Genomic DNA, 27491 nt, shown 5'->3' with positions numbered 1-27491 from the left:
TCATGTACATCCCAATTTTTGGCTTAAACAGCTTAAAGCGGTATCTTACTAATGTATACAGATTTTTTGAGTCATTTTCAACTCTAATTTCCCCTTATTTACAACATTATTCACTTTCACAGTATTTTTTGAAGCTTTTTTGGATATAAAATGTATCTATTTATGACAAGATTGGTGGCGCTATTTAGATACTGGAAATTACTCTATCAGGCTTTTAATACAAATAATTCCTTTTGCTTTTTGATGAAATATGTTAATAAAATTTCTTTGTTGCTGTTTCAACTATTCCATCTGTTTTAATGGCAGTATTGATTACCTACCCCCTTGCAAATTAAGATATGATTTATGATAAACAGCGCCACCTATAGTTTGCATTTTCTTAATAATGAAGCCAATTCTATATACATCAAACAACCGTGCCCGCAAAGGCTTATGGGATTCACAAAAAAGGTCAATCCAATCCTCCATTTTCCCGGTGCACTGAAACGGTAACGTGTGCGACCAAATATCTTGCTCTAATCTTACTGATAGGACCACCCCTTGCGCTCATTTAATCGAAAACGAATTGACTACGGTATCACATTACCTGTGAGTAGGGTGCACGTGGACGACCAACCTTCGAGGTTATGAGCTTTGTGAAGCCCACTGGTATTTTGAGTGTGACGTAGTGAGGTCTTTTATTTAGCCACTATTGAAGATTCTAAACGTACAAAATGAATGTGCGGACAACGTAGAAAATATACAAACTTTGTACGTTTTACAACATTCCTTTTTTGTACATTGCATAGTTAGGATTTCTCAATTATTTTTGGAGAGCACACTTATATACGTACAATATGAAGACGTCATATCAAAAATGTTGGTACTTATTTTGTATATTACCATAAACATAATAGAAGAGACCCATATCGCTGTATCCATTGGTACAAACAACAGCATAGAGGACTTGGTATAAAATTCCAGAGGGTCTTTGTACCAAATTCATAGTAAGAGCGTGTAATAAACAAATGTACGGTAGTATGACAAGGGCTTGTTTGTGTGTTTGTTTGTATTGTCTGTTTTGGGTTTATTTGTTTTTGTTTTGATTTGTTTGTTTATTTGGGAGTTTGAATGTGTTTCTTTATTTTGCTTGTTTGTTTTATTTTTGACTTAAAAGTTGTTGTTACTCTTTGTTCAAATTTCAGCTGCAGCTCCAGTGATGACAACCGAAGGACGTAAATATTGAATATTATAGGCAAAATATCTAATTCTTGATCATGAGAGCCAGCTTGGGTATGCACTGCAGGTATTTGCGTCGAGCGTACTACGCAAAAGTCAGCGCTTACGGCGCAAACATTGCCAATCACACAGTCGTAGCTAGGCAAGGTGAAGGTTCGGTCATGTAAGTCGCGCGATCGCGTTATTCTACACAGAGTACATTGACGCAGAAGGTACATCCTCTCATGATCGAGAATTAGTTATTTTACCAATAATCTATATGCACTTTCATTAAAGGGGTATCAGTGATAACAGAACATAGAATTGATCAAAAGTTTGATGCCTGCATGTTTGGAATAAGCATAGATGTACTAATGAGTCAAAATGACAAATATGAAAGTAATATGATAAAGACAACTTCGTCTTAATGTCAAAAAAAGGTAGGATGAAAAATATTATTCTGCAAATGAAGATATCGAATTCGGAAATAGTGGCGTATTTAGGGGTAAGGGAGGGCGTGTGTTCTGGTCGCCGTCTTAGAGGGGTACCTAATCGGCCAATTCCGCGCCACATCGTTGCCCTGTTTCACTTTTTTACCCACCCTGTATTTGATCCAGCTTAATTTGTAGCGTTGTTGTATTAAGACTGAAAACTACAAATTTCAGTCATTCCTATATTAGATCCAATATTTCAGAATAATTAATAAACATCAAACCCTGACTGGTTACCATCCATCTGGTTTCAGGTTGAATTAAAGTAAATAATTATTCTTTTCCTAATTTATTATGTTAAAATAACATTGTTAATATGTTCAAATTTGTTTGATATCTTTTCCTTTCAGCGCCTTCCCCAGTGGAAAATCTTCACATCATGACTGTCGGATCTGATTCTTTAGAAGTAATCTGGAATGCTAATGGAGCTACCAAATATTCCGTGGCATATAAGCTTACTGACCAATACCAATGTGGAGGCACAGGAATTAAGACAATGCCTGAAGATGTGACAGGAACCTCACACACGCTGTCTGATCTGCAACCATTATCTACATACGAGGTGTATGTGATAGCTTATAATAGCGTGGGGGTAATGTCTGATGAGGCTTCGGCAACAGGGACTACACAAACAGGACAATGTAAGTGGCATCTAAAGAGTTTCATGTACGAGGGTCATTCAAAAAGTTCTATCTCCATCGTGACATCTTTGTTATCTTACGTGCCAGGAAGTTGAGATTTCCCATGTTTGCACTCTTAAATCTTGGCTACAAAGTTATTTGAATAAAATGTGATGAATGGTTGTTAAGATGTGTTGGTTAAAGCGAGTACATATTTGGTACGTCGGAAACATTCTAAAAAGAAAGGCCAATTCTGATTTAATAGGTTGACAACATGGATGTCATTATAGATTTTTTTCTGAAAATGATAAAAAAATTGCTTTAGTTTTGTTCAAATAATTTAATCAATATCTAATGCGTACAATTTTACTGGGTATCGTGTCTTTTGCAAAACAAAATCGATACATGTTCAGAATAGCCTTCATATTGACCCCTTTTCATAGGTTGTTGACTTCGATTGGGTGAGCACTTGTTGGTTCAAGTCGTATTAATTAGGTCATAATTTAAAATCAGTCGTATGCACAAGTATATAAGGTTATTAACAAATTGTTCATCTTATTTCCACGTCAAGATGCATCAATTGCTTAAAATAAAGACGTAATTACGAATTACCCTTAAACGTAGTTTAGTTGAAAGCGGGCAAATTTCACTAAACATTTGTGTATCTGTTGAACCGACCTTCGATGTTTTTTCTCATATGAAATGTGTTTTCTTTTGTTTTGAAGTCTTTGAGCTTAAGGGCTGGGGTATGAACGTTTGGACAGTATTTATTTGTGGGACATTAGAGCACATCAGACATATCGAATTGCATTCTGAATACGAAGAATGTCATTCTGATATCAAATAATTTTGGTTTTTGAAATTCGCAATTTAATACACATTTTATGGCAAATCATTAAAATTGATATTTTTGATATTTAACAGTACTTGAAGTAAACTTCATAAATCTGATGATTTATACTTAAAGTGTATGTAGGTGGGATGAAAAGCCGACGATCAATTGAAAATTTTGACCTTTCGTATTGAAGATATGGATTTTTTCCCAAAACACCAAAAAAAATTAGGTCTTTTTGGGAAAAAAATCCATATCTTCAATATGAAAGGTCAAAATTTTCAATTGACCGTCGGCTTTTCCTCCCTGCTACATACACTTTAAGAATATGTCATTAGATTTATATAATTTACTTCGAGGACTGTTATATATCAAAAATTTGAAAAATATCAAATTTTTATAATTTGTCGTAAAATTATTTGATATCAGAAAGACATGCTTCGTATTCAGAATGCAATTTGATAGGTCTGAGGTGCTCTCATGTCCCACAAAAAATACTGTCGAAACGCAATAAACGCTCATTTTAGATCCCTTAAATAGTAACAAAATAATAATCCTGAGTAAGCAGTTGGACAACCAAATCTTAAAAACATTTTTAAGGAGATTATCCAAAGCTACAATATGATGCTTACTAAACTTTCGGCTTCAGTTTTTAACCGTTTTAGACGTACCAAATCTATATTCGCGTTAACCAACATATCTAAACAACCAACAATCACATTTTCATCAAATAACTTTTATTTTGTAGCCAAGATTTAAGAGTATAATAATAATTTCAATATCCCGACATGTAAGATACTAGAGGTGTGATGATGGGGTAGAACTCCTCATTTCGGGGGCAAATACGAATATAATTTCGCTATGAACTTGCAACTTGTATTATTGTATTGTTATGTTGCAAGCATGTTTCAACATTACAATCAGTATAAATTATCAAAGGAATTGATCCATTTGTGTGTCTTCTCTACATTATATAGTACCTGTAATGGTCAATACTCTTGCAGTACAAACCTCTGCCGGGCTTGACGGGCGGACCAGTCTCGATGTTTCCTGGGTCCCAGTGACGGATACATCAACCTGTGTTTACAGGTACAGGGTTGGTTATCGTCTTACTAACAGGGGACAATGTCAGGAAGAAAACAATGCCTTTGTAGACAAAATAGCAATGAATGCTATGGATACTATTGGAAGTTTATATCCTTTCTCAACGTATGAAATCAGAGTAAGGGCCGAAACGACGAACATTAACAATCTGGTAGGACCATTTTCGCCGGTTAAGACGGGAACGACAACTCAATCAGGTGCGTATAGTATAAAGGTGATACATACCATCCAATGGACAAATTCTGAAATTGAATTCTTTGTCTTTGGATGTGGTATCCATTTTACTTATCAAAGTACGACAATATTTTACAAAGTTTACAAAGAGTTTTCTTATAATTGACCACTTCTTGCCGTTGATGGCGTGTCTCTAAATTCAGTAAATTTCCATCGTCAACCGTGTAATTGAATGGGATTATTTTGAAATTTTAAAACGCTTGAAATAATGGGCCTATGTTAATAAATAACATAAATACAAGCTAAAACCGTTGAGGCTCGATAATGAACCCCACAAAAATAACAAAGTATATGGAAAATGCCAGGGGGGGCCGGCCAAGATTGGCTGAATTTTGACGTTGTCATTGGTTTTACACGTAAACACAAAAATGTCTCAAATTATTCCAAAACTGTACGTATGTTATTAAGCACTATTTTATCAGTCTAAATCCGTTGAGGTTCGCCAGTGAACCTCATTGTAAGTACTGTTTTTTGAATGTTTTGTATGAATAACGCACGGTATGTTTATGATATATACCTAAAATTTCCCCCATTGTGCATCACGGTTCGCTTGGTCTAATGGTAACGGGTCTCGCCTGCGGTGCATAGGGTCCTGAGATCGAGTCCCGCTCACTCCCGGCTATAATTTTTTTTTTTTTTCACATTTATTTTGAATCCAAAAATATTTATTTTTATGTGAAAATTTATACATTCACTGAGAAATATATTTTGTGCATTTTTTTTTCTGTAACGGGGCCAATAGAGCTAAAAACACAACTCAGCACGGGGCGTCCATGTCCAGGCAGTGTTGCCGTCATATTGTCTGTTTTGTTTACGATATTGGCTGTTGCCACAGTGAATAATGTAGTCCACCATCGTCTGGAAAATGCCATACGGCTGAGCGGTTTTGCCAGCTCTCTCCGACCATCATGTCCAACGCTCTGCAGGGTCTATTGTTCTATTATTTCCAATTAGAGCGCTGACATATTGGAAAATGTTGCCAATCAATATTCATGAGAGTGTACATTCAACGTCCAGTTTTCGAAATTGGGTGACTTGTGTTTGGCAGGTGCGAAATACATCTGACTGGGTGTTTTAATTACGTAACGAATAAAGGCATTGACAGCATCGAATGGCTGCCCAGTGCTGTTATGTGTTTAGTTATTATATAGGCCTAATAATAATTATTAAATGTATTCATCATTCCTTTCTTTTCCCTTCTCTGTACTTATCTTTCCTAGGCCTACACTTTATCACTCTCTCGCTCTCCTTGTCCCCTCTCACCCTCCCTCTCCCATTCCCATCATTTTCCTTATATTTCTATTTATCTACTTGTCTTTATTATATCTTTTCATTTCTCCCTTCCTCCAGCCCTCTCTCATTCTTCATATCCCCTCCTCCCCTCTTCCTCCCTCCTCCCCTCCCAAGACTTCTCACAGGCGTGAATCTACCCCTCCCCTCATTGGGTACGCCACTATTTCTATACCAATCTCCTTCTTAAAATAAAATTAAATGGAAATTTCTTAAAAACAACCTTTATAGGCCTATACTTATACTTACATATATACGTATAGCGATTACCATTATAGTGTAATGTAGATATGTGGAAATGGCAGCCTTCATACATAATGTGTAATCGATCAGCAAGATCATTCAATTTATTTAAATGAAATGCCTAAAGTCAGGTGGGTGGTAAAGATGATTGCATCGGCAGCTAAAGCCTTCTTTATAGACTTCAGACCCACACAAGCACACATTTGGGATACGTGGGAACAATGGTACCACTTTACACATGACTGCCCTTACACATGACTGTATTGTGGTCACTTATTGATACTCGCCTGTTGTGTAGAGCGTTAACTTGATGCCGGATCAGTGACCAATTTAATGGCGGAACCCCTTTGTTCGAAACAATGGTACCACTTTTATGAATAGCCTGTCGCAACTTCTCATCGGCATCAAACGAACAAAGCATTATATAATCTATTGCGACACTATTTCTATTAAAAGCTCTCTGATCATGTCACTCGCCGCCTGAATGAGTTCTAATTAATTATGCAGATTGAAATTAGCAAAGAAATAAACGTAGTTTGCGTCTATTGTACTTTACGTATGTACCAAGTCCTCATATTTCACAAGTATTTTCCGCACTCTACTGGTATAACCTCATTCTTCCATATATGGAGCAACCATTCTCTGATGCCCTCTCCACCATCCTTTAGAATTTCGGAAGTGATGTTGTCTATTCCCGGAGCTTGGTTATGATTTATAAGGGCATCGCAGATGGCAGAGGTGCAACTAAAAAGCAAAGAGATGCCTAAAAATTGTTACACCATACAGTTGCTAAGACATCAAAAGCACGAAAATAGTGACATTATAATTACATTGATTTTCATTAATATTAACAAATTATTAGTTATTATTACTATTTTAAGTATTATTATCATTATTATTATTATTATTATTATTATTATTATTATTATTATTATTATTATTATTATTATTAGTGTTATTATTATTATTGTTATTATTATCATATATTTCCAATTCATCATCATCATCATAATCATCATCGTTATTATCATAATTTTCCGACAGCTCCATCAGCTGCTCCTCCTTATCTAGAGGTGACCGATGTAACATCAACCACATTGACATTAGAATGGAGCGAAATAAAGTGCAGTCAACGAAATGGGCCGATTGTATACAATCTTGTAATACTAGATGGAGATGGAAGAACCATTCCTGGTACTTTTATTACTGCTGACCTAACATACACCTTTCCTAATCTGACATCTTTTAATGATTACTCAGTTCGTGTGCGCGGAAGAACTTCATCAAGATCATATGGACCTTTTACGAATGATGTTAGAAACACGACGAAAAAAAGCGGTAAGATATCTCTGAGTTGATCATTCAAGCAGGGAAAATAGTGAACAAAAATTAAGGGCTTAAGGGGGTTCGAAACGATGTTTCTGGAAAACAGAAACTGAATTTAGAACCATTTGAATAGATTGAATAAGTTAAGCTAAATTCACTGAGCAAAATAGTTTTTGTTTGAAGGAAATCGGACATACGGTTGTCAAGATATACATGTATTTAGTTTCTTTGTATTCTATTGTTTTTTGCTAATATATTGATGAAGTTAATGAGGAAAATTGGCATAATGTGCTCATGAATATTCATGTTTGCCAATATTATACCAATATCTTATGAATAAACCTTCATACTACTTTTATTTTATATGATTTTGACATGAAACTTTGCCAATGTGTTTCTATGGCCTAAAACATTAACATGTGATTTTCCCGCCCATCTAATTTGCATATTTGCATAATTAATTAGCATTATACTTAAAGCTAATTAATTATGCAAATATGCAAAATAGATGGGCGGGAAAATCACATGTTAAAGGTTTAGGTCATAGAGACACATTGGCAAAGTTTCAGGTCAAAATTCTTAAAGGTAAAAGTAGTATGAAGGTTTATTCATAAAATATTGGCAAAATATTGGCAAAATTAATATTAATGAGCACATTTTGCCAATTTTCCTCATTAACTTCATCAATATATTGGCAAAAACAATAGAATACAAAGAATCTTTCAACAGCAATATCTCAAAACCGTTTGTCCGATTTGGCTCAAATTTTGGAATTAAGATTATTTTGCATATCTCTCTGCAACAAGTCTATTTTAATCTCAATCAGAGCAACTTGATTTTGCCTTTCGTACCACCTTAAAACCAGAACTAAATTTTGTCGACTTTTGGGTTATTTTTTACAACTTACTTCGATAAGTCTATGTCCTATGTTTGAACAGAATTGTATGATCATCATTTTTTGCTACAGTCCCTGATTGTCCAGGATGATTTATAAAGTCATATGGCTCACAACATCACTTTGAACATGGTCAGTTCTAGTTCTAAGTACATGAAAAGTGTACAAGGAAACGACAAATATGCATGGAAGAGACACAAAGGAGACGATAAGAGAGAATGGAAGTCATACAGACAGACACACTAACAGACAGACAGACAGACAGACACACAAACAAACACCCAACGGGCAAATACCAACCCCCCCGGCCAAAATACCCCGTAAAAACAGGAAGACTGAGAGGACGTAATATGTGGCACCCTTTAACTAGTAACAAACGCACGGCGCATGCGCGAGCCGGGAAATTCAATTTTGCTTTTGAAACGTAAACAAAGCCGAATATCAAAACAACTCCATGCAGAAAATCACTTCTTTTTATAAAACTAAGCAAAATTACAACAATTACTTCAGGGAATATAAACACCAAAGTCATATCTACCACATATGTCAAAAAGAAGTTGAAAATTCATTAGATAAGCGAGAAAGGGTCGAATTTTCGGTCAAAAAAATTTAGAAAAAAATCATATTTTTTTGGCCTAAAACTTGGCCATAACAAAATTCCCGTACACCACCAATTTCACGATTTTTGTCCTCAAAAATTAACTGAGTAATCCTCATAGTGTTTTCAAGTAAATTCCCCGGGAGACGGAGAAACGGACATATAGAAAAAAAGATATTTAATTTTATTTAATTTAATCCACAAATTGACACCTGAGTCGGGGCGTTGCAAACGTGTCATATACGGTGAGTATGTGTGTACATAATGTAGGGACCGAGCCTACAGCAAGCTTGAACTTCCCGGCTCGCGCATGCGCCCTGCGTTTGTTACTAGTTAAGGCACCCTTTTCACTGAGGAAAGACAACAAAATAGAAACTTTCAAACAAATTGTAATTAAAATGAACTGTGTAATTAAGACGATTTTGGTACATTACAAAAACATTTAAAGGGTGAACAATAATTAATGTCTTTTCCAGAAATATGATTTTGTGTAAGCAATGAAAATATTCTATAAATCCCTGAAATTTTGATATATTATAATCAGAAGTTTTTCTCTTATTTTCCACTTATTTACTTCCCTTCCTAAAAACGAATCATTTCAAGTTCTTGAACGTCGTTAGTCACTCTGATGTACCAGATAATTTATTATGAAATGGTTTACCCTTGAAGAGAACTGATGCCAAAATTACCTCCTATACTATACATGTATAATATAAGCACGTACATTTTGTTAGTGCAGTTTTGAAGCACAATACATTTTAATGCATTAAGATACTTTCTTTCGTCCAGCTCCACCTCAACCTTTGTTCTTGACGCTTACTGGAGCAACGACAACAACGATAGCGTTTCAGTGGTCTCCGCCATCGCAGCCGCATGGTATTCTGCAATCATATAAGGTTCTATTATTATTATCATTATCATTATCATTATCATTATCATTATCATTATCATTATCATTATTATTATTATTATTATTATTATTATTATTATTATTATCATTATTAATATTATTATTATTTTTTTTTTCTGTTTTTTTTTAATCTCTGTTTACTGATATCTCCCTTTTTAAGCTCAATGGTAGAATTTTGAATTGTTCCTATGACAACCGTTTCATGCCCTGACAATACCGAACGAAATGTCATAAAAAGAGGATGTTAGGATCACGAAAAACATTGAAGATGTTTTTTTTATTTTTATACTTTATAGATCCAGTACATGGCTATCGAAAACCCTTTCAATTCAGAGTTCAATCCTTCACTCTCCAAAAGTACAGCAAATGAGATTGTACTTCATAAAAACAATGTGCGTTTTTTCACATATGAATATGATCAATTGGAGGAAGGAATGACAATCCGTGTATTCATTCGAGTCGTCAATGACTTTGACACTGGGGAACCAGCTGAAATGGATTTGTCAACGGTAGTCAACGGTAAGCCATTTTCATTTAGTAAAGTATCTTCTGCCTCGATCATTTGTTCCAAAAGTATCAATCACTGTTACTGCAATTTTGCTAACAATCGATCAATCTATGACACTACATCCAATGGAGAGAGCGTTATGATTGATGTTAATAATGGACTGGTTAACCAGGTACGGGTACGGGTCCGAGCCATGAGTACGGGTACGGGTACGGGTCCGAACCCAAAATAGGGTGCGGGTACGGGTACGGGTACGGGTCCGGAGCCATGAGTACGGGTACGGGTACGGGTACGGAAATTGGGGCTCTTGTTATTGATTATTGACATTAATTTATTGGCTATTATACCTTGCTGAAAATACACTCTTTGATGTCATTTATACCACAACAAATGAATTAAACTACATTTCGCACCAACAGAATTAGAGAAATTAATTTTGTCATAAGCATATACAACATTTTAATTTGTTGTGTGTGCCATGAGTTGCTGAGACATTTCTATTTGCTAAGAAGTACTTCCATTTACAGAAAATTGTAGAACTGGTTTTGTGGAATTAATCAAGTATAAAATTGGTGATGGTCTTAGTGAATCTAGCTTAAATATTTTGGGATGCAAAAATCATGCAAACTATGTCTGTGTATTGACACACAGACTGTACAATACTAATTTCAACATACATTTGGCAGTGATATATAATTTGATCCAAAATTTGTAGACTTAATTGTCAATATCACATTTAGTGAAGCCTTTCATACACACCCCAGCACTGAACGGAAAATGATATATATTTATATCTCCTCCTTTCATTACCTATTTTTACCTTTATTTTACAGCTCCCGAAATAACGTTTCCAGAATTAAAACTGGAACGTGATGGCGACTTTTTGAAGTATTCGAACAGTTCCTCGGTAACATATTACCAGCATGTCAGGTAACGATTCAATGACACTAATACATGATAGTAGTAAATATCGTACCTCTCTCAATGTTTTCAAATGTTTCGGAGGCTGGTACCCCCAACCTGTGCAATATGTTCACCAAGTATGTCGATGCTTATAGTAATTACACTCTCAGATCATCAGCCTCTGGGAATTTGGTTATTAATAAAATGCGCACTGAGTTTGGCAAGAGAACTTTCCGGTTCAAGGGATGATAAGGCCAGGGCAAATGTCTTCAAGAACGTAAATAGTAACTTGTAATAGTATTTCGTCATTTTTCTGTTTACCTAACGTAAGGTTTCGCCTAGTGGGGCATGGGCTTCCTCGACCATCTTGATTTTGGGCGCAAGCTGGGAGTGCGCTCCCGCGGAGGTCCCACCGGCAATTTAGGGCACGGATTCTAATTTCTTGTTGGAATTTTCGGGGGAGGGGGATCTTTATCTGTGTGTAGCAAGGGGCCTATGTGCGCCATTGGACGAGGAAGTTCCCGGCAGCTGGGATCGTTTTTCTAAACAGGGTATTTTATTTGAACCATTGGGAGAACCACAAGTCCAGAGATTATCATGATTATAGCTTGTTTTTTATTTGCTTGCTTTTTTGTTGGTTTGTTAATTGCCTCGTAAGTTTGCTTATTTGTATGCTTCGGGGTTTTGGTTTTGTTTTTGTTTTGTTTTCGGTGTTTATATTTTTAACAACAATAAAGAAATAAATTACGCATTGTTATCTTGTTCATTTCATACAGCAAATACCTGTTGATTGTAAACACCGGAGACGACGAAATCAATTCGGCACTGCTGACAAACTCTGTGGCATCGAGTACATCGTACTATATTGCCGCAGTTTTTGACACATATCCCTCTGAGTTTACCATTGGCGACGGCAGTACAACAAATGGGTATTATAACCCTACTTTGAAGAAAGAAGGCGAGACCATTAATGCGGAAGATGTTGACGTTCACCTTGGATATATGTTTGAAATCAGACAGGTATGTCTGCAACTTTCGGTATATCGATGAGTGGGTTTTCAGTAGAGACAATTGCGCCATAAATAGGTATTAGGTATAATGATGTGTTGCAAAAAACAAAAGTTAGCCAATCGGTATCTGAAAGTGTACATTGTTCGAAGATCACCCCACCCCGCCACCACCACCACCACCACCACCATCTCCACCTGGATACGGAAAGAATTGTAAAAGCTTCTTGCTTTCTTAAATGAGTCGTCTTCACTCAGCACGTGTGGCCGAGTGGATAAGGCGCCCGACTCATAATCCATAGGTTGCGAGTTCGAGCCCCGCTCGTGTCAACGTGTTGTGTTCTTGGGCAAGGCACTTTATCCTCATTGCCTACTGGGGGATGGGGTGGGGTTGGGTTGGATTGGATCGGATGTTTGTATAGTTGTTTGTTTCAATGTTGCAATATTGACGCTGATTAAGCTGCTGCCTGCAAACTTGCATTGTGTCTGTTTAGGTGTGTTTAATGTACAATTCTAGCATTTTGACCTGCGGGTCACCATTAGAGTTTGAAATAAAACCTTCCTTTTTTTTCTTCGATTTATCATACAAATCCATACTATTAGGAACCAGAGTCTCGTATAGCTATAACAAAGAACTTGTATTTAGTTTGTTGTTAATGTTATCAATTTATTTCAGGGTAATTTTACCTTTGTCTCGGAAGCAGTTCGCCTGGATGGTAAGATCTTCCGATATATAATAATATCATATATATAAATACACATGTAACGTCTGATTTAGAAAATCCTCGCAATTTTATTAACATCCCAGCAAACACAAAAACGTTTTAAAAACGTTTTAAATAAGTTATATTTTGGCTTTTGGTTTAGGTAAAAACGTTTTAATAACATTAAAATGTCGGGTTATATAAAGGTCATGATAACGTTTTAAAACGTTTTGTATGAAAAAAACACACTACAACAATATTTTTTAATGTTTTCAAAAAATGTTATTGTAAACTATTTTTGCAAACATTTTTGCCAAATATTTTGTCAATACTTAAATAACATTATGTTAAAATATTTGAACTCAGCAAACACAGAAATGTTCTTAAGATGTTTTTCAAAACCTTTTAATAACATTTAAATGTCGGGTTATATAAAGGTCATGAAAACGTTTTTAAAACATTATTGAAAATATTTTGGGCAAACATTTTTCGCAAAATATTTTTTCAACCCCAAAATAACATTTTGTTTAGAATGTTTTGTATAAAGTTTTCAAGAATGTTTTTGGAATGTTATTAAAACGTTTTTATACCCTTTATATAACCCGACATTTAAACGTTTTCTGTAAAACATTTTTGTTTGCTGAGCAGTAGATTATCAAAAAACGTTTTTTAAGGTTATGAAAACGTTTTATACTCTTAATATACCCTTTATATAACCCGACATTTAAACGTTTTCTGACAACCTTTTATAACCTTTTGCGAACGATGTCGAAAACGTTTTGTGTTTGCTGGGATGTTAAAGGAGAAACGTAGGACAATGCCCCTGGTCCAGACCTTCCGAGACCGGGCCCGACAAAGCACAAAAGCCTTAAGTTAGACGTTGCGTTTGAATGACCAACATGACCAAGGCTTGGTGAAAATATCACTTTTCACGCATTTCATGCGATTTCATAACTTCCCCTCTACATTTATCTATATAGACTAAATTATCATCTACCCCTGGACTTGGTCCAGTTCTCCAAGGCATTGACCTTTTCGGTCAATAAGCCTTTGTGATTTAGGACTATATACGTCACGCGAATACGTCACGCCAATGTCGCTCTCTCTCTCTCTCTGTGCAATTCTCTGAACCCATTCCATCTTTGTTTAGCCTTTCTCTGGAGGCTGTCCTTAAAGAGAGCCTGAGTGCATCCATCCACGGAGCGCTTGTTGAGATGGTACTTGGTGACTTGCATACATTTTACATATACAGTAATCCTCTTTAGATATAGTCCATATCTCTATATACTTCTGTACGGGGCGATGTTGGTGGTGCGGGCTAACTCCAGACGATCTCTTCAGGTACTTATTTTGGTACAAGCAGCTTCCAAGTTCTCAATGTCGGTGTTTCGAAAATTATAGACGATGAACGAGGGCTAGCTGGAAATATGTTCCATTTCCCTGGAATGTAGACACAATACCCTCCGGACATATCACTCAGGATTTCCCACAATTTTTTATGTATTTCTCATATTTCTTTATCCAAAAAAGCATAATTTTCCTCAAGATTACCAAATTTCCCTCCAGATTACCAAATTTCCCGGGAATGCGATTCCTGAATTCCCTATTTTTTCCAGGCCTGACGATGAACTCCCAAGCCACGTCTTCATGGTCCCATTGAGCTGACTTCTGTCTGTTGCCCATGATATCCATTAGTTTTTGCTACACAGATCACCTGATGCCTGATGGCATCGTCTTTCAAGTTTTTTAAGATGATATTGATAATATGGTGGGGCATAAAAGAAGGTATAAAATATATGTATCTATTTCTTCTTCTTTTTTTAATTTAACCAATCTATATTCTTTTTTACACCGTTCAAGCCGTATCGTCACCAGTCGTCGCCATTGCAGTAGGTATATCTGTTGCAGTGATACTGATTCTTTTGGCGATAGTGTTGGTCTTCTGGAAAGTTGGCATTTTCAAACAAACAAACAAGAAAACAAACCATCATACTCATCCTAAAACAACGGTATGAATACCTCTTGTTGGTTTCATGAATATTACATTACATTACCAGCTGATTATGTGAAATCATAGGAATCATCCTTAATAAGTTCATACCACATTGTAAATAAATTTAGGTATTTCGTGATTTTAGCATTTTCTTTATATGATAGGCCTATGGTCAGTTTGCTTCGAGTATTTATGAATACATATTTATAAATACGCACGTGAATCATGGACACGACATACCAAGACCAGCAAGCGTGACCAAATTCCCATCCCATTAACCACGGATATGGATTGAACTCTTTAGATAAATATCGTCAAATTAAAGTATTAGTTGAATAGCAAATTATTACACATGGGGGATTCCAAATTTGTAATTTGTTATCAAAAATAGCATTTTGAAAGTATTTGCCGAAGGAAAAAATCGACAAAAACGTTTACAATAGTATCTCAAACTTGAACAATATAGATAATTTTGCTGCACAATCTGCATCTGGTGTCAAATGTACAGGAAGACCACCCGCTGTGTCGAAGGTCACTTCCAGACTTCCTGTCTATAAGCTGTTATGGCAGCGCGGAGGTGGTCACGTGTGTATTTATAAATACGTATTTTATAAATATAGTCGAAGCATACTGCTTTAAAAGAAGAACATAAACTTAAGAAATATAATCTATTTGGTTTGAAATCTTCACAAATTATTGGTCTGTATAATTCCCGGTATATTTGTTCTTTATACTGCTAGAACACCCCAATAATAGGTCTCGACATACCAATGCTACCAGTTGACCATCAACGTGTCGCTGCAAAACGTTATATTAGTCCAGAGGATGACAAAGTTTACGAGATCCCACAAGAACCACAGCGACGTCCTGCACCTACCCTCGATAGACGTGGTATAGTAGCTACGCTTCCTCGTCATCGTAAAAGAGGCATGGTGCCCTGGTCTCATATGCACGTATCCACCGACGATAGGCTAGGGAAAGGAGCTTTTGGGGAGGTGTACCTTGGCTATGTGTGGTCAGATAACTTGCAGCAGTGGAAACCTGCAGCTATTAAAATATTAAAAGGTATGTTTTATGTTTTTCTTTCAAATTTATCTGACGTGTTTTCCTTACCTAGTCATGCAGTACAGACTTTATAAATATCTGTATCAAGTCTACAAATGAAGATCTGAGCGCAAGAAGACCGTAAGTCCACTTGACCCCTCAACATGTATACACTCATTCAAGCTGCGTATAGTTTCGTATAGTTTGGTAATGTTTTATACATGTTCAGGGGCCAAAACAAATCTTTCACAACCTTTCATGATGTTTTCACCCTGGAACATGTATTAAACATTATAAAACCCTAAGAAACTATACGTAACTTTAGTTTATACATGTTGAGGGGGCAAGTGGACTTACGGTCATCTTGCGCGTAGGTCTTCAAATGGTGACCACGGTTGTTGGGTATGATCACTTATTAATGTTTGTAACAAAACATTACATAATTCTCGATTCTAGACCTTTACAATACCAAACAGCTATCGCACTATATACACATCTATTTTAGCTATTTTTACTTAGATTTTCTTTTCTTTACCAAATTTTCCATTCTTTTCTGCCTTTTGGGGGTAATTCTTAATCTATAAACTGAATATTTGTGTACATATTGAGGGCGCTGTTTACATATATTTAACTTAGCCCAATAATATGAGTTTTTCTTTTATTTCATGATTCCATTTCTATATGTTACACATTTTTATGTTTCAATGCCATTATACAGGTGTCGACCCGTGTAACCATGCAAACAAGATTTAAGATAAATAGCGCCGTCAGTGTTCAACTTTGCTTAAAAATGAATACAGTTCTACATGCCATGCCATCAAACAACCGTGTGATAGGAAAACACAATTTTGTGAACAAAAAAGACTTAAAAAGTATCTTGTTGGGTAGTTATTTAGCCACAGATATCCCATTTTTCAATCAAGGTATAGCGAGGAAGGCATTAGAAAGTATTTCATTTGTTATTATATAAATAGATACTTTGTTTGAATTGGATAGTAATTGTCAAAGAGACGATAAATAGACTGCGTTTCCTGTGGATTATAATGTGTAACCAATTTACCTGCCTTTTGTCTTCTCGTTCGTCTTTCTTCTCTATCATCCCAATTTTCACATTAATTTCGCTCCCTCTTCTAATTCTGTTTCTTTATACTTCACCTTCGTTTCCTTCTCCTTCTTCTCTTCATCGTCTTCTTTTCCTTCTTCTACATTCTCCTGCTTTTATTTTTCCATCTCATCTTCCCTTTCATTTGCTCCTGCTTCTCCTGTTTCTCCCTTCCGTCGTCATCTTCAAAATATAAACAGGAAACGCCCCAGAGCAAGAGAAAACTGCCTTCAATGATGAAGTTAAGATGATGCAAAAAATTGGCTACCATAAGAATGTCATCTCCCTGCTTGCAGCATCCACTGATGACAACGGTAAGAAGCCCGTACTATGCTAAAATGGTGTATCGTCAATTTACATCTCTACATCTACATATTCCTTTTGACATGGAAAAAGATTGTAATATAGACTCCTTGAAAAAAAGGTTCTTGCCTGTCTTGATTGTAGAACCCTCAAGATAAAATGGTTCTTGACAATTTAAAGAACCCCAAAATGGTTCTTTCTGCCCTTTCCAGAAACCTTATTAGGTCTAAAATTGTTCTTTATAACCTTTCCAGAATCATTTTCTGTTCTTTGTAGAACCGTTTAAGGACAGGACAGCTCAAGTATCATTTTAGGTTCTACTTAGAACCGTTTTTAAGAGTGTACGAAGAGATTAAAACACTATTATGTCTTTGCCTCTTTTGGAAAAGAGAGCACTTTATTTTCTTCAACAAGTCACTGAAAATGCTGCATAAAATTACGGAAGTTTCCAAACGGAAGTAACATGTTAGTGAAATTTAAATACGACGTTTTACCGTAATAGGGCCAAAGATTACTGCTAATTACGAAGCATATCCTATAAGGCTACTCCAGTTGAAATGCATACCCCCATGGAAGATATGACTTTAACTTGACACAGTGGGTGTATAGATTTCTAATGGAATCACCCATTTAGGTAACCCCACTTGGAATTCACACTCCCTGTGTAGAGGATTAAGGACATGTCTTCCATAGAGGTGTATGGACTTTAAATGGAAATGCCGATTTTGGATCTAAAATGAGACCCGTTACAGCAAAAGGTACCTTAAGTCGGCTGCTACATATAGCTCATTTTGTTAGTGCCACACACATTCTAAATCCTTAATCCTATTGTTAAAGAGGATAATAAGCTTGTACATATGTCTATAGAGCTGTATTTTATACAGCCCCAGTTTATGTATGTTTGCTATATGGAGAATCCCTGTTCAAGTGGTGGGTTACAAAAGCATTGTATTGTATTTGTCTAGGTCTGTATTAGCCACCACTAACAATGAGAGGGCATTCCTGAATCTCGTTGACTTGGGGATGATTTGAAATGACCGCCACTTTAGATTGTCATGATTGTTTGATATTTCTGACAACAATGTGGCAAAAGAGACACATGTAGCACCTTTTGCTGTAACGGGTCACAAATGTTAAAGGAGTTGATTATTTTATTACATATAATGTTTTAAGGGCTGGGGTATGAACGTTTGGACAGTATTTTTTGTGGGACATATGAGCACATCAGACATATCGAATTGCATTCAGAATTCAATTCGGTATGTCTGATGTGCTCTGTCCCACAAACAATATTGTCCAAACGTTCATACCAGAGCCCTTTAGTGTTGAATTATTTATGTGGCTATACAACAGGTATCCTTCACGTTGGTATACAGTTGGCTCTACATGGCAATCTACGAAGATACCTGCGTAGATACAGAAAAGCTCGGCAAAAAGATGCCGCAAAGGCAACGCAACTACCCCGGCAGTCAACTGATGCGGACGGCGATGAGGAAGAAGTACCGGAGTTAACATTGAAGCAGCTGCTGACATTTTCTCTTCACGTCAACGAAGGAATGAGACATCTTGTTAAGAAACAGGTCAGATGATAAAGTATAGACGAATCCAACGTGCCAAGTGATGGTTAGAATTCAGTCGGCCATTACTGGGTCCCGTCTGCACCAAAATGGTGTTGTTACTGCCCAACTTGGGTGGATTAAATCCGCTTAAAAATCGAAGCTGAATTGTATTGTGTTGTCAACTTTCATCATTCCTTTGTCTACATGTAACACGGTGATGGAATGCAGTTTAATATCCTCGCCAAGGATTTCACATTTTAGGTGGGATAGACCTAAGGGGGACCCAGCTATGGCTGCCATAGGAATGCGTGAAAATGGATTCGTCTATATAGATATTTATACGTGTTGGGAATAGACATCAAAGGTAGATTTAAAACTGGTCAGCAACACTTAATTTTTTAACCGAATATTTTAGAGAAATCATTCTCCGTCATCAGCGGTGTAATGTTGTTGGTAGACTGACTGATGATTCTCTAGTGTTTCTAGATGTTGACAATGTCCACCCTAAATAGGGACGGGACCAAACACTTCCTAGAATATATGATTCTCTTCTAGAAACACCATCACAAAGGACATTGTCAACATCTAGAAACACTAGAGAATCATCAGTCAGTACCAACAGCATTACACCGCTGACGACGGAGAATGATTTCTATGAAATATTTGATTCAAAATGTGAGTGTTGTTTACCAGTTTTAAATCTACCTTTGATGAGATAAGTATGTTGTTGGATGCATGTGAGCAGATGGAGGTGTGAATTTGGGATTTTGTTCTGGTTTACTTGCGTGCATGTCGTTTGCCATAGTAGCAAAGAAGAGTATCACCACTCTTCATCTAACGCAAAAATTCGATGAGCATATTAACGAATTGCTCGGACAAGAACAAATTTTAACGGTAGTTTGTTAAACCTTTTTCTTTTAATTTGACTCATGTGACTCATGGGCACGACCAGCAAGCGTGACCAAATCCTCATGCATTGATCACTATACAGAAAAGCATAAGAATTCTGTAGATAAATATCATCAAATTTATGTATTAATATGTATTAATTATTAAAACATTTTGAAAGTATTTGACGACGGAAAAAAATATTCAACGACAGAAACGTTTACAATATAATCATAAAGTTGAACAAAATAGACAATTTTGCTGGACAATAGTCTCGTGTTGTTCCGCCTTCACCACACGCTATGTAGAAGGTCACTTCGAGGCTTACTATCTATGGCAGCGCGGAGGTGGTCACGTGCGTATTTATAAAAGCGCATATATAAATATAACCGAAGTGAACTGCTTACTATAACGTCATCTAATCCAATCCAATCATCGCAGGTTATCCACAGGGATTTGGCAGCAAGGAATGTCTTATTGGCAGATGAAGATGATAATTTCATCGCCAAAGTTGCCGATTTCGGCCTGGCTCGTGACGACGATTACGGAATCTCCACGCACAAGGTAAGCCCCATATAGTATTGACCTTTTCATGCACTACCGTAAAATTTCGATAATAAGCATGATAAGCACATGTGCCTATTAACGAGTTGCTCGAACAAGAACGGATTTTTAGTGTAGTTTGTTAAACTTTTTCATTTTTTTCTTTTAATTTACAAATATCTGTAACATGGATCTTTGTTACTTAAAAGAAAAATTAGAAAAAGTTTACAAAACTACGGTAAAAATTTGTTATTGTCCAAGCTAGTAATTCGTTAATAAGCACATGTGCTTATTATCGAGTTTTTACACTATATCTAGTATAGGGTACTTCTGCCGTATTTTGCCTTTTTATTTATTTCTTCTTTAACCTGGGACATGCAATCAGTGACCAGCACTGTTCTCCCTTGCTGCCCAGGATACAACACAGATAAACAACAAACATGAATTTAAAAGTATTTAAAAATATACATAAAAGACATAAAATTAGTACCATATAAATTATACACATACTAGGTACAAGAAATTTAAATAACATATGATAATTACATTTACAATGTGCTACATAAAAGAGATATTATTGCAAGTTAGTATATATGTTCTTGAAGACATTTGCATTGACAGGAAGGGGATTTTTGATGTTTCGGGAAAGATCATTCCAGGCCTTAGCCCCTCTGAACAGGAAAGTTCTCTTGCCAGTCTCAGTGCGCATCTTATTTATAACCAGATTCCCAGCGGTCGATGATCTGAGAGTATGATTGCTATAAGCATCAATACACTTGGTGAAAATATTGCACAGGTTGGGGGCTGCCAGCCCCCCAAGACATTTAAAAACATTGAGACAGATATGATATTTACGACGATCAGAAAAAGTTTCCCAGTTTAGGGAATCAAAGACAAAATGGGTTGGAGTGCGCATTGGGACACCAATGATTGCTCTACCGAGACGTTTTTGATGGCGATCCAACCTGTTCAGGAGAGTTAAGCCTGCATTTGACCAAATTAGATCACAATAATCAACTTTAGGTAAAATAACGGATGTATACAACAACTTCAAGGTGTCAACAGCTAAAAACTTTCTGATACGGTAAAACAGACCAATATATTTATAGAGTGACATGCAGATTTTATCAATTTGGTGTTCCCAAGTTAACCGCTGATCAAAAATAATGCCAAGATACTTAAAATGTGGGACACATTCAAGGGCTGATCTTTGATATGAACAGTGAGAGGACCAGAGGATGCAAGTTTACGAGCAGATCCAAACAGCATAGTTTTGGTTTTATTAACATTCAATGTGAGCCTATGTTGGTGAAGCCATTTAGCAACACTTTGCATACCAGAATTCAATACATTATTTACTTCATCAATGTTTCTACTGGCAAAGAAAATGGCAGTATCATCAGCATAAAGGTTTATTTTGCAATTCTTGACAACTGTAGGGAGATTGTTGATATAAATTGTAAATAAAAGAGGCCCCAGGATTGACCCCTGGGGTACCCCAAATGTCACAGGTGCGAGTTCAGAAAGTGAATTACCTACTTTGGTAGCCTGTTTTCTTTCACCCAAGTATGAGGAGAACCAGCGTAGTTCCAGTTCACAAACACCAACACTCTGAAGCCTCGAGAGCAAGATCGGGTGATTGACCGTGTCAAAGGCCTTTTTCAGGTCTAAAAAAATGGCCCCCACATAACTACCACGATCAATGTGATTTAAAATGTAATGGGAAGAAGAGGACAGAGTCTATCTAGGAACTGATTTTCTAACATCAAATGCATTCACCAATTTCATATCAAATGAATAAGGCTATATCGTAATGATTTGTACCCATTTATATCTATCAGTTTTGATGTTTATTGAAAAGCCCGCTTATTCTAAATGCACACTCCAAAAACAGTGTTTAAAGTCTAAGCTTTTTGCTAAACACTTTCTTGCTAAAAACATGCTAAAATTACCATAATATTGTAGTTTTGTCATCATCTCTTATGACATTAATCTACAAATTAGTTAGATTTGTTTTTGATGTGGCAGTCTTGTCGATAATCACGTAAAAGTGCATGGGTAACAATTATTTTGAACAGTCTGTTTTTCAATGCATATCAACTGTTATGTCGTCAGCAAGGAATGGGCTCCTACATGTAGTCGTACATTTATGCCGTTAATGCATCTTTATATTTTGAAATATTTATTTATTTATTTATTTATTTATTTATTTATTTATTTATTTATTTATTTATTTATTTATTTATTTATTTATTTATTTATTATCTTTTCAGTCAAGAGTTGCCACTCGTTGGTTGGCAATGGAATCATTGGCTTACAGAAAGTATTCACATAAAAGCGATGTGTAAGTATCATTACTCTTTCAGTGCAGGCATACAATGAGTACTATAGACGAATCCATTTTCACGCATTCCTACACCTAAATGGCAGCCATAGCTGGTTCCCCCCTTAGGTCTATTTCATGTAAAATGTGAAATGGTGTGGCCTTGGCGGGGATATTAAACTGCATTCCATCACCCATTACACGTAGACAAAAGAATGATGAAAATGTACAACACAATACAATTCAGCATCGATTTTTAAGCGGATTTAATCCACCCAATTGGGCAGTAACAGCACCAGTTTGGTGCAGACTGGAGCCAGTAATGGCCGACTGAATTCTGACCATCACTTGGCTCGTTGGATTCGTCTATAGATCAATGGTTTGCAAAAGAGTGATCAAATGGTAGTATACGGTTTCGAGTCCAGATACTGCACTCAAGTCTGATGTTAACTGATAAGTATCAAACAATGTATAGTGATGAGTAATCGCTTATAATTTAAATCTCAAAAACAATCACTAATATAGTGTTTTTTTGTTGTTGTTGTTGGGTTTTTGTTGTTGTTGTACAGTTGTTGTTATGTTATTATATATGCAAGTATGGTTTTGTCAGGGAAAAGTGGTAGATTTTCCCTGGGATGAAACTCAGTGCCTAATAGTACTTAAGGGAAGGGGTATGAACGTTTGGACAGTATTTATTTTGGGACATTAGAGCACATCAGACATATCGAATTGCATTCTGAATACGAAGAATGTCATTCTGATATCAAATAATTTTGATTTTTTGAAATTCGCAATTTAATACACATTTTATGGAAAATCATTAAAATTGATATTTTTGATATTTAACAGTACTTGAAGTAAACTTTATAAATCTGATGATTTATACTTAAAGTGTATGTAGGTGGGATTTGATATTTAACAGTACTTGAAGTAAACTTTATAAATCTGATGATTTATACTTAAAGTGTATGTAGGTGGGATGAAAAGCCGACGATCAATTGAAAATTTTGACCTTTTTCGTATTGAAGATATGGATTTTTTTCCAAAACACACAAAAATAGGTCTTTTGGGGAAAAAATCCATATCTTCAATATGAAAGGTCAAACTTTTCAATTGACCGTCGGCTTTTTCCTCCTGTTACATACACTTTAAAAATATATCATTAGATTTATATAATTTACTTCGAGGACTGTTATATATCAAAAATTTGAAAAATATCAAATTTTTATAATTTGTCATAAAATTTGTATTATATTGTGATTTTCAAAAATGAAAACTATTTGGTATCAGAAAGACATGCTTCGTATTCAGAATGCAATTCGATAGGTCTGGGATGCTCTCATGTCCCACAAAAAAATACTATCGAAACGCAATAAACGCTCATTTTAGATCCCTTAATTGAACATAAATAGATTTAAAAAAAACCGTAGTAATGTCTTTTAATTTTATTTTATTTTTCAGATGGGCGTTCGGTGTTCTCTTGTGGGAAATAATCACATTAGGTAAGTTAATGAAGGATAATTATCAGCACAATATTTAAACATTTCTATGTACAAAATTAACATTATATAATTTGTAGTCATGTCTGTGCGACTTTGAAAACCCACCATGGGCTTATCCAATTGAAATCCATTTCAAATTCATACACCCCACTATTGATGGCCCACACAATTAAAATGGAGTCACCCATTCTGGTAACCCATTTGAAAATCATACTCCCTAGAAGATTAAGGTAATGTCTTCAATAGGGGTTTACGGATTTCAACTGAAATACCTCAAATTCATTTCTTATCAGGTAGATAATGGTGGTATAAGTAATTGAGTATAGCTTTACACCACATTGAATTCAAAGCAGATTCCTGCTTCACGATATCATCATTTTACTTACACTATGCCAAAGATCTCAACTTTCGTAATCCCATCCTATTTGTTTTACTGAAACCATTTTTCACTTTTTTGTGTATAGGTTCAACACCATACCAAGATCTTGATAAAAGATATATCCATGAGTATCTCCAGGCAGGAAACAGATTACCACAGCCAGAAGGGTGCAATAATGAAATGTAAGTTTGATTTGAACACCATGATTGACTTTGAAAACATTAAAGCCTTATCCAAAGGTTTAAGACACTTATATCAAATTCACTTGCAAACAATTGCTTCGAACGAAAGATGTAATGGTAAGATATTTGCAACAAAAGAAAACATTATTCATTAACAAACCTTACGAATATTAAAGTATATTATTATCTACGACATTTGTGAACAATTTCTGATCAATTGTTCATTATGATTTGGTCATTAATTTTCCTATCATCTTTAATAGCTACCAACTGATGAGGAAGTGTTGGCAGGAAACCCCGGAACAACGTCCAACATTTGATGAACTGAAGATGCAATTGCAGGGGATAATGGTAGGAAATAAGGAACGATTAAGGGTGGTCTTAACCCTGGAATTATGGAATTTTTGGGGTTCATAACTTCTGAATTGTTGGTCTACCCTAAAGTATATAAAAGTATACATATTTAGAATGGAAATGACTTGATGAATCCATCTGTGAGCCCAAATTGTGGGCAAAAATGCTTGAAGAAAATTCCGAAAAACTTTTTTTTTTTACAAACAATTTCTTGAGCGAAAAAAAAAATCAATTTTTAAAACGAGATAAAAATATTTATGAACAGTTTTTTATTTATTTTTTTGAAATTTTGCCGATGCCTAAAATGTCCCTCGTTTTTGTATAGACCTACTTTTGGTATCTAAGCGTTCTTTGGGCTATTCCAATTGAAATCCATACACCCCTTATGGAAGACGTGATTTTAATCTCCCACACGGGGTGTAGATTTCAAATAGAGCCCCCCTCTGTGTTTAAGGGGTATATGTTAAAATGTATATTAATGCCGATAAAAATGTATCTCTAGGGACTCTTATTTTGGTAACTTTCAGGTTATGAGTAGGCCTACATGAACACGACTCTAAATATAGAATTTCAAATTAACTATATAGGGGTCTGTTCAAACCCCCCCCCCCCCATCCCACCACTTATCGGCAAACTAATTTTTGATATTTACACGCACATTTTTTTTACTTTTCCTCCTTCCAGGAAAGGAAAGAAGATGAAGGTCACTACATGAACTGGACACCTGAGATACCCTTGATCAATGTAGATAGAGATGATAATTAATTGGGACACACATTGGCGGCGCTATGGGAGGGGCATGGGGATAGGATTTGCCCCCTCTGGACCCGCAGTCAGAACTAAGAATAATCAAAAATCCACTATTTTCTGGCAATTTTTCAGATTTTTACATCCCCAGATTTCCCCTCCTACCCCCCCAAAAAAAAAAAAAAACTAATGATGCCGCCATTCGTAATCCTATATGTTGAATGGCAAATAACACTTGCAATTTTATTATTACAATAGCTTACACACAAGTATATTGCCTATACAGATATAAATACATATAAGGCAAAAATGTTTGTCTCAGAACCGGGTTCAGAACATCATCATTTGCGCATAGGTTGTTGATTTTCAGATTTTGGAGGGGTTTTCAAATTTTGTAGTCAAAGAAAAGTGCCCCCAAAATGCAATAATAATAATGTTAAAAGAATCAACTTCAGGCTTAATCTTTCACAGGGTATTACAGTGCAAAAAGTATAAATTCGGGGGAAAATGAGGGCATCGCCGCGAGCAAATCACACATTATTGCTTTGGCGCATTTTGCATACAAATGAAACAAAAGTGCTTGGGATTTTTTTTCCATTAACCTCTTTTGTCCTAATGTAATTTAATGGTATAGCTAAAGCATAAAGCTTTTATATAATTATGTACAATTTTTATATATGAATCCCGGGTAACTTACTATAGATATACTATATGTAAGACGCATCAAATTCCAGTTTTGTCTTCCACAAGGTTTGATCAGGGACCTATCATGCAATCTTGACGTCAGAAATTAGGGAGCGTACGTATTTGTTTTCAATGAAAAGGGGAGCCATGGTTTTTTTTGGGTTTTTTTAATGAAGAAACTTGATAAATTAGGCCGGGGAGCACGAAATATTTACAAAGAACACGAAGGGGGGGGGGGGGAGGATATTTCCGAAACATTTTGAATTCGCCCATTTCCAATCGCTTTTACCCCAGGTAATATTGATCGGTCACATTTTATTGCACATTTTTGCTGTCAATCGCACCCTAAATTCAACCGTGCCTTCAATAAGGAAGGTTGCGGATTCATTGCAAATAGCCGCACCAGTGATACTCGGACCTGCAGATATTTGGTAAACTGATCTGGGAATGCATTGTATATATTTCATTTATGGTATAATAATAACATAACACATATATCTGTAAATTTGAATTATGTTGTATATAATATTTGGAGCATACAATGTATCTGAAGTCATGGATGTGCAGGATTTGTATATATCTTTAATTAATTAACCCCATTAGAACTACCTGCCGATTGGCGAAAAAGAATTATTTGCAAAGCTCCATTCTGATTGGTTATTAAAGTACAGATATCATGTAATTGACCAATCAGAGGCAATGTTAGATCGGCAGGTAGTGCCCAGGGGGCATATTTTTATATATAGTGTTGTAATATGATGTAAATACCAGGAGAGGCAATAATTTATTTTATACACGAGCAGCTTAATTTGCATTTTAACGGGAAAGGCAATAAGCAGCTGAAATAAACAGAGCAGCTAGATAGCATGCAGGGTGGAAAACATACTTTCTTTGTTAAAAGTAGGAATTATGTAATCAGCAGATAGGAAGTGCTATATGAAATAGATAAAGAATATTATCATTAATGTAGGTTATTATAGGTATAATGTTATTTACGATTAATAAGAAAATTAGATGTAGCGATTG

At 35.8% G+C, this 27491-nt stretch overlaps 1 protein-coding gene across 1 annotated transcript in view; it reads left to right on the top strand.

Annotated features, from left to right (window-relative positions):
* LOC140141306 (uncharacterized) overlaps window positions 1–27094 on the top strand; it is a 39218-nt gene extending 12124 nt beyond the window's left edge. Inside the window, exons 3-21 of the mRNA XM_072163133.1 lie at window positions 1185–1214; window positions 2039–2329; window positions 4118–4441; window positions 7056–7349; window positions 9620–9726; window positions 10037–10259; window positions 11082–11178; window positions 11928–12171; window positions 12835–12874; window positions 14723–14871; window positions 15596–15920; window positions 17202–17315; window positions 18658–18884; window positions 20193–20315; window positions 22568–22638; window positions 24079–24119; window positions 24584–24680; window positions 24944–25031; window positions 25719–27094. Of these exons, the coding sequence (XP_072019234.1) occupies window positions 1185–1214; window positions 2039–2329; window positions 4118–4441; window positions 7056–7349; window positions 9620–9726; window positions 10037–10259; window positions 11082–11178; window positions 11928–12171; window positions 12835–12874; window positions 14723–14871; window positions 15596–15920; window positions 17202–17315; window positions 18658–18884; window positions 20193–20315; window positions 22568–22638; window positions 24079–24119; window positions 24584–24680; window positions 24944–25031; window positions 25719–25799 (2966 nt within the window). The 3' untranslated portion in view covers window positions 25800–27094. The remainder of the gene's footprint in view (window positions 1–1184; window positions 1215–2038; window positions 2330–4117; window positions 4442–7055; window positions 7350–9619; window positions 9727–10036; window positions 10260–11081; window positions 11179–11927; window positions 12172–12834; window positions 12875–14722; window positions 14872–15595; window positions 15921–17201; window positions 17316–18657; window positions 18885–20192; window positions 20316–22567; window positions 22639–24078; window positions 24120–24583; window positions 24681–24943; window positions 25032–25718) is intronic.
* The last annotated feature ends 397 nt before the right edge of the window (window positions 27095–27491 follow it).

This window comes from Amphiura filiformis, chromosome 19 (genome assembly GCF_039555335.1).
Source record: "Amphiura filiformis chromosome 19, Afil_fr2py, whole genome shotgun sequence".
NCBI lineage: Eukaryota > Metazoa > Echinodermata > Ophiuroidea > Amphilepidida > Amphiuridae > Amphiura > Amphiura filiformis.
Note: the sequence above shows the minus strand (reverse complement) of the source record. Positions and strands in the feature narration are given on the sequence as shown.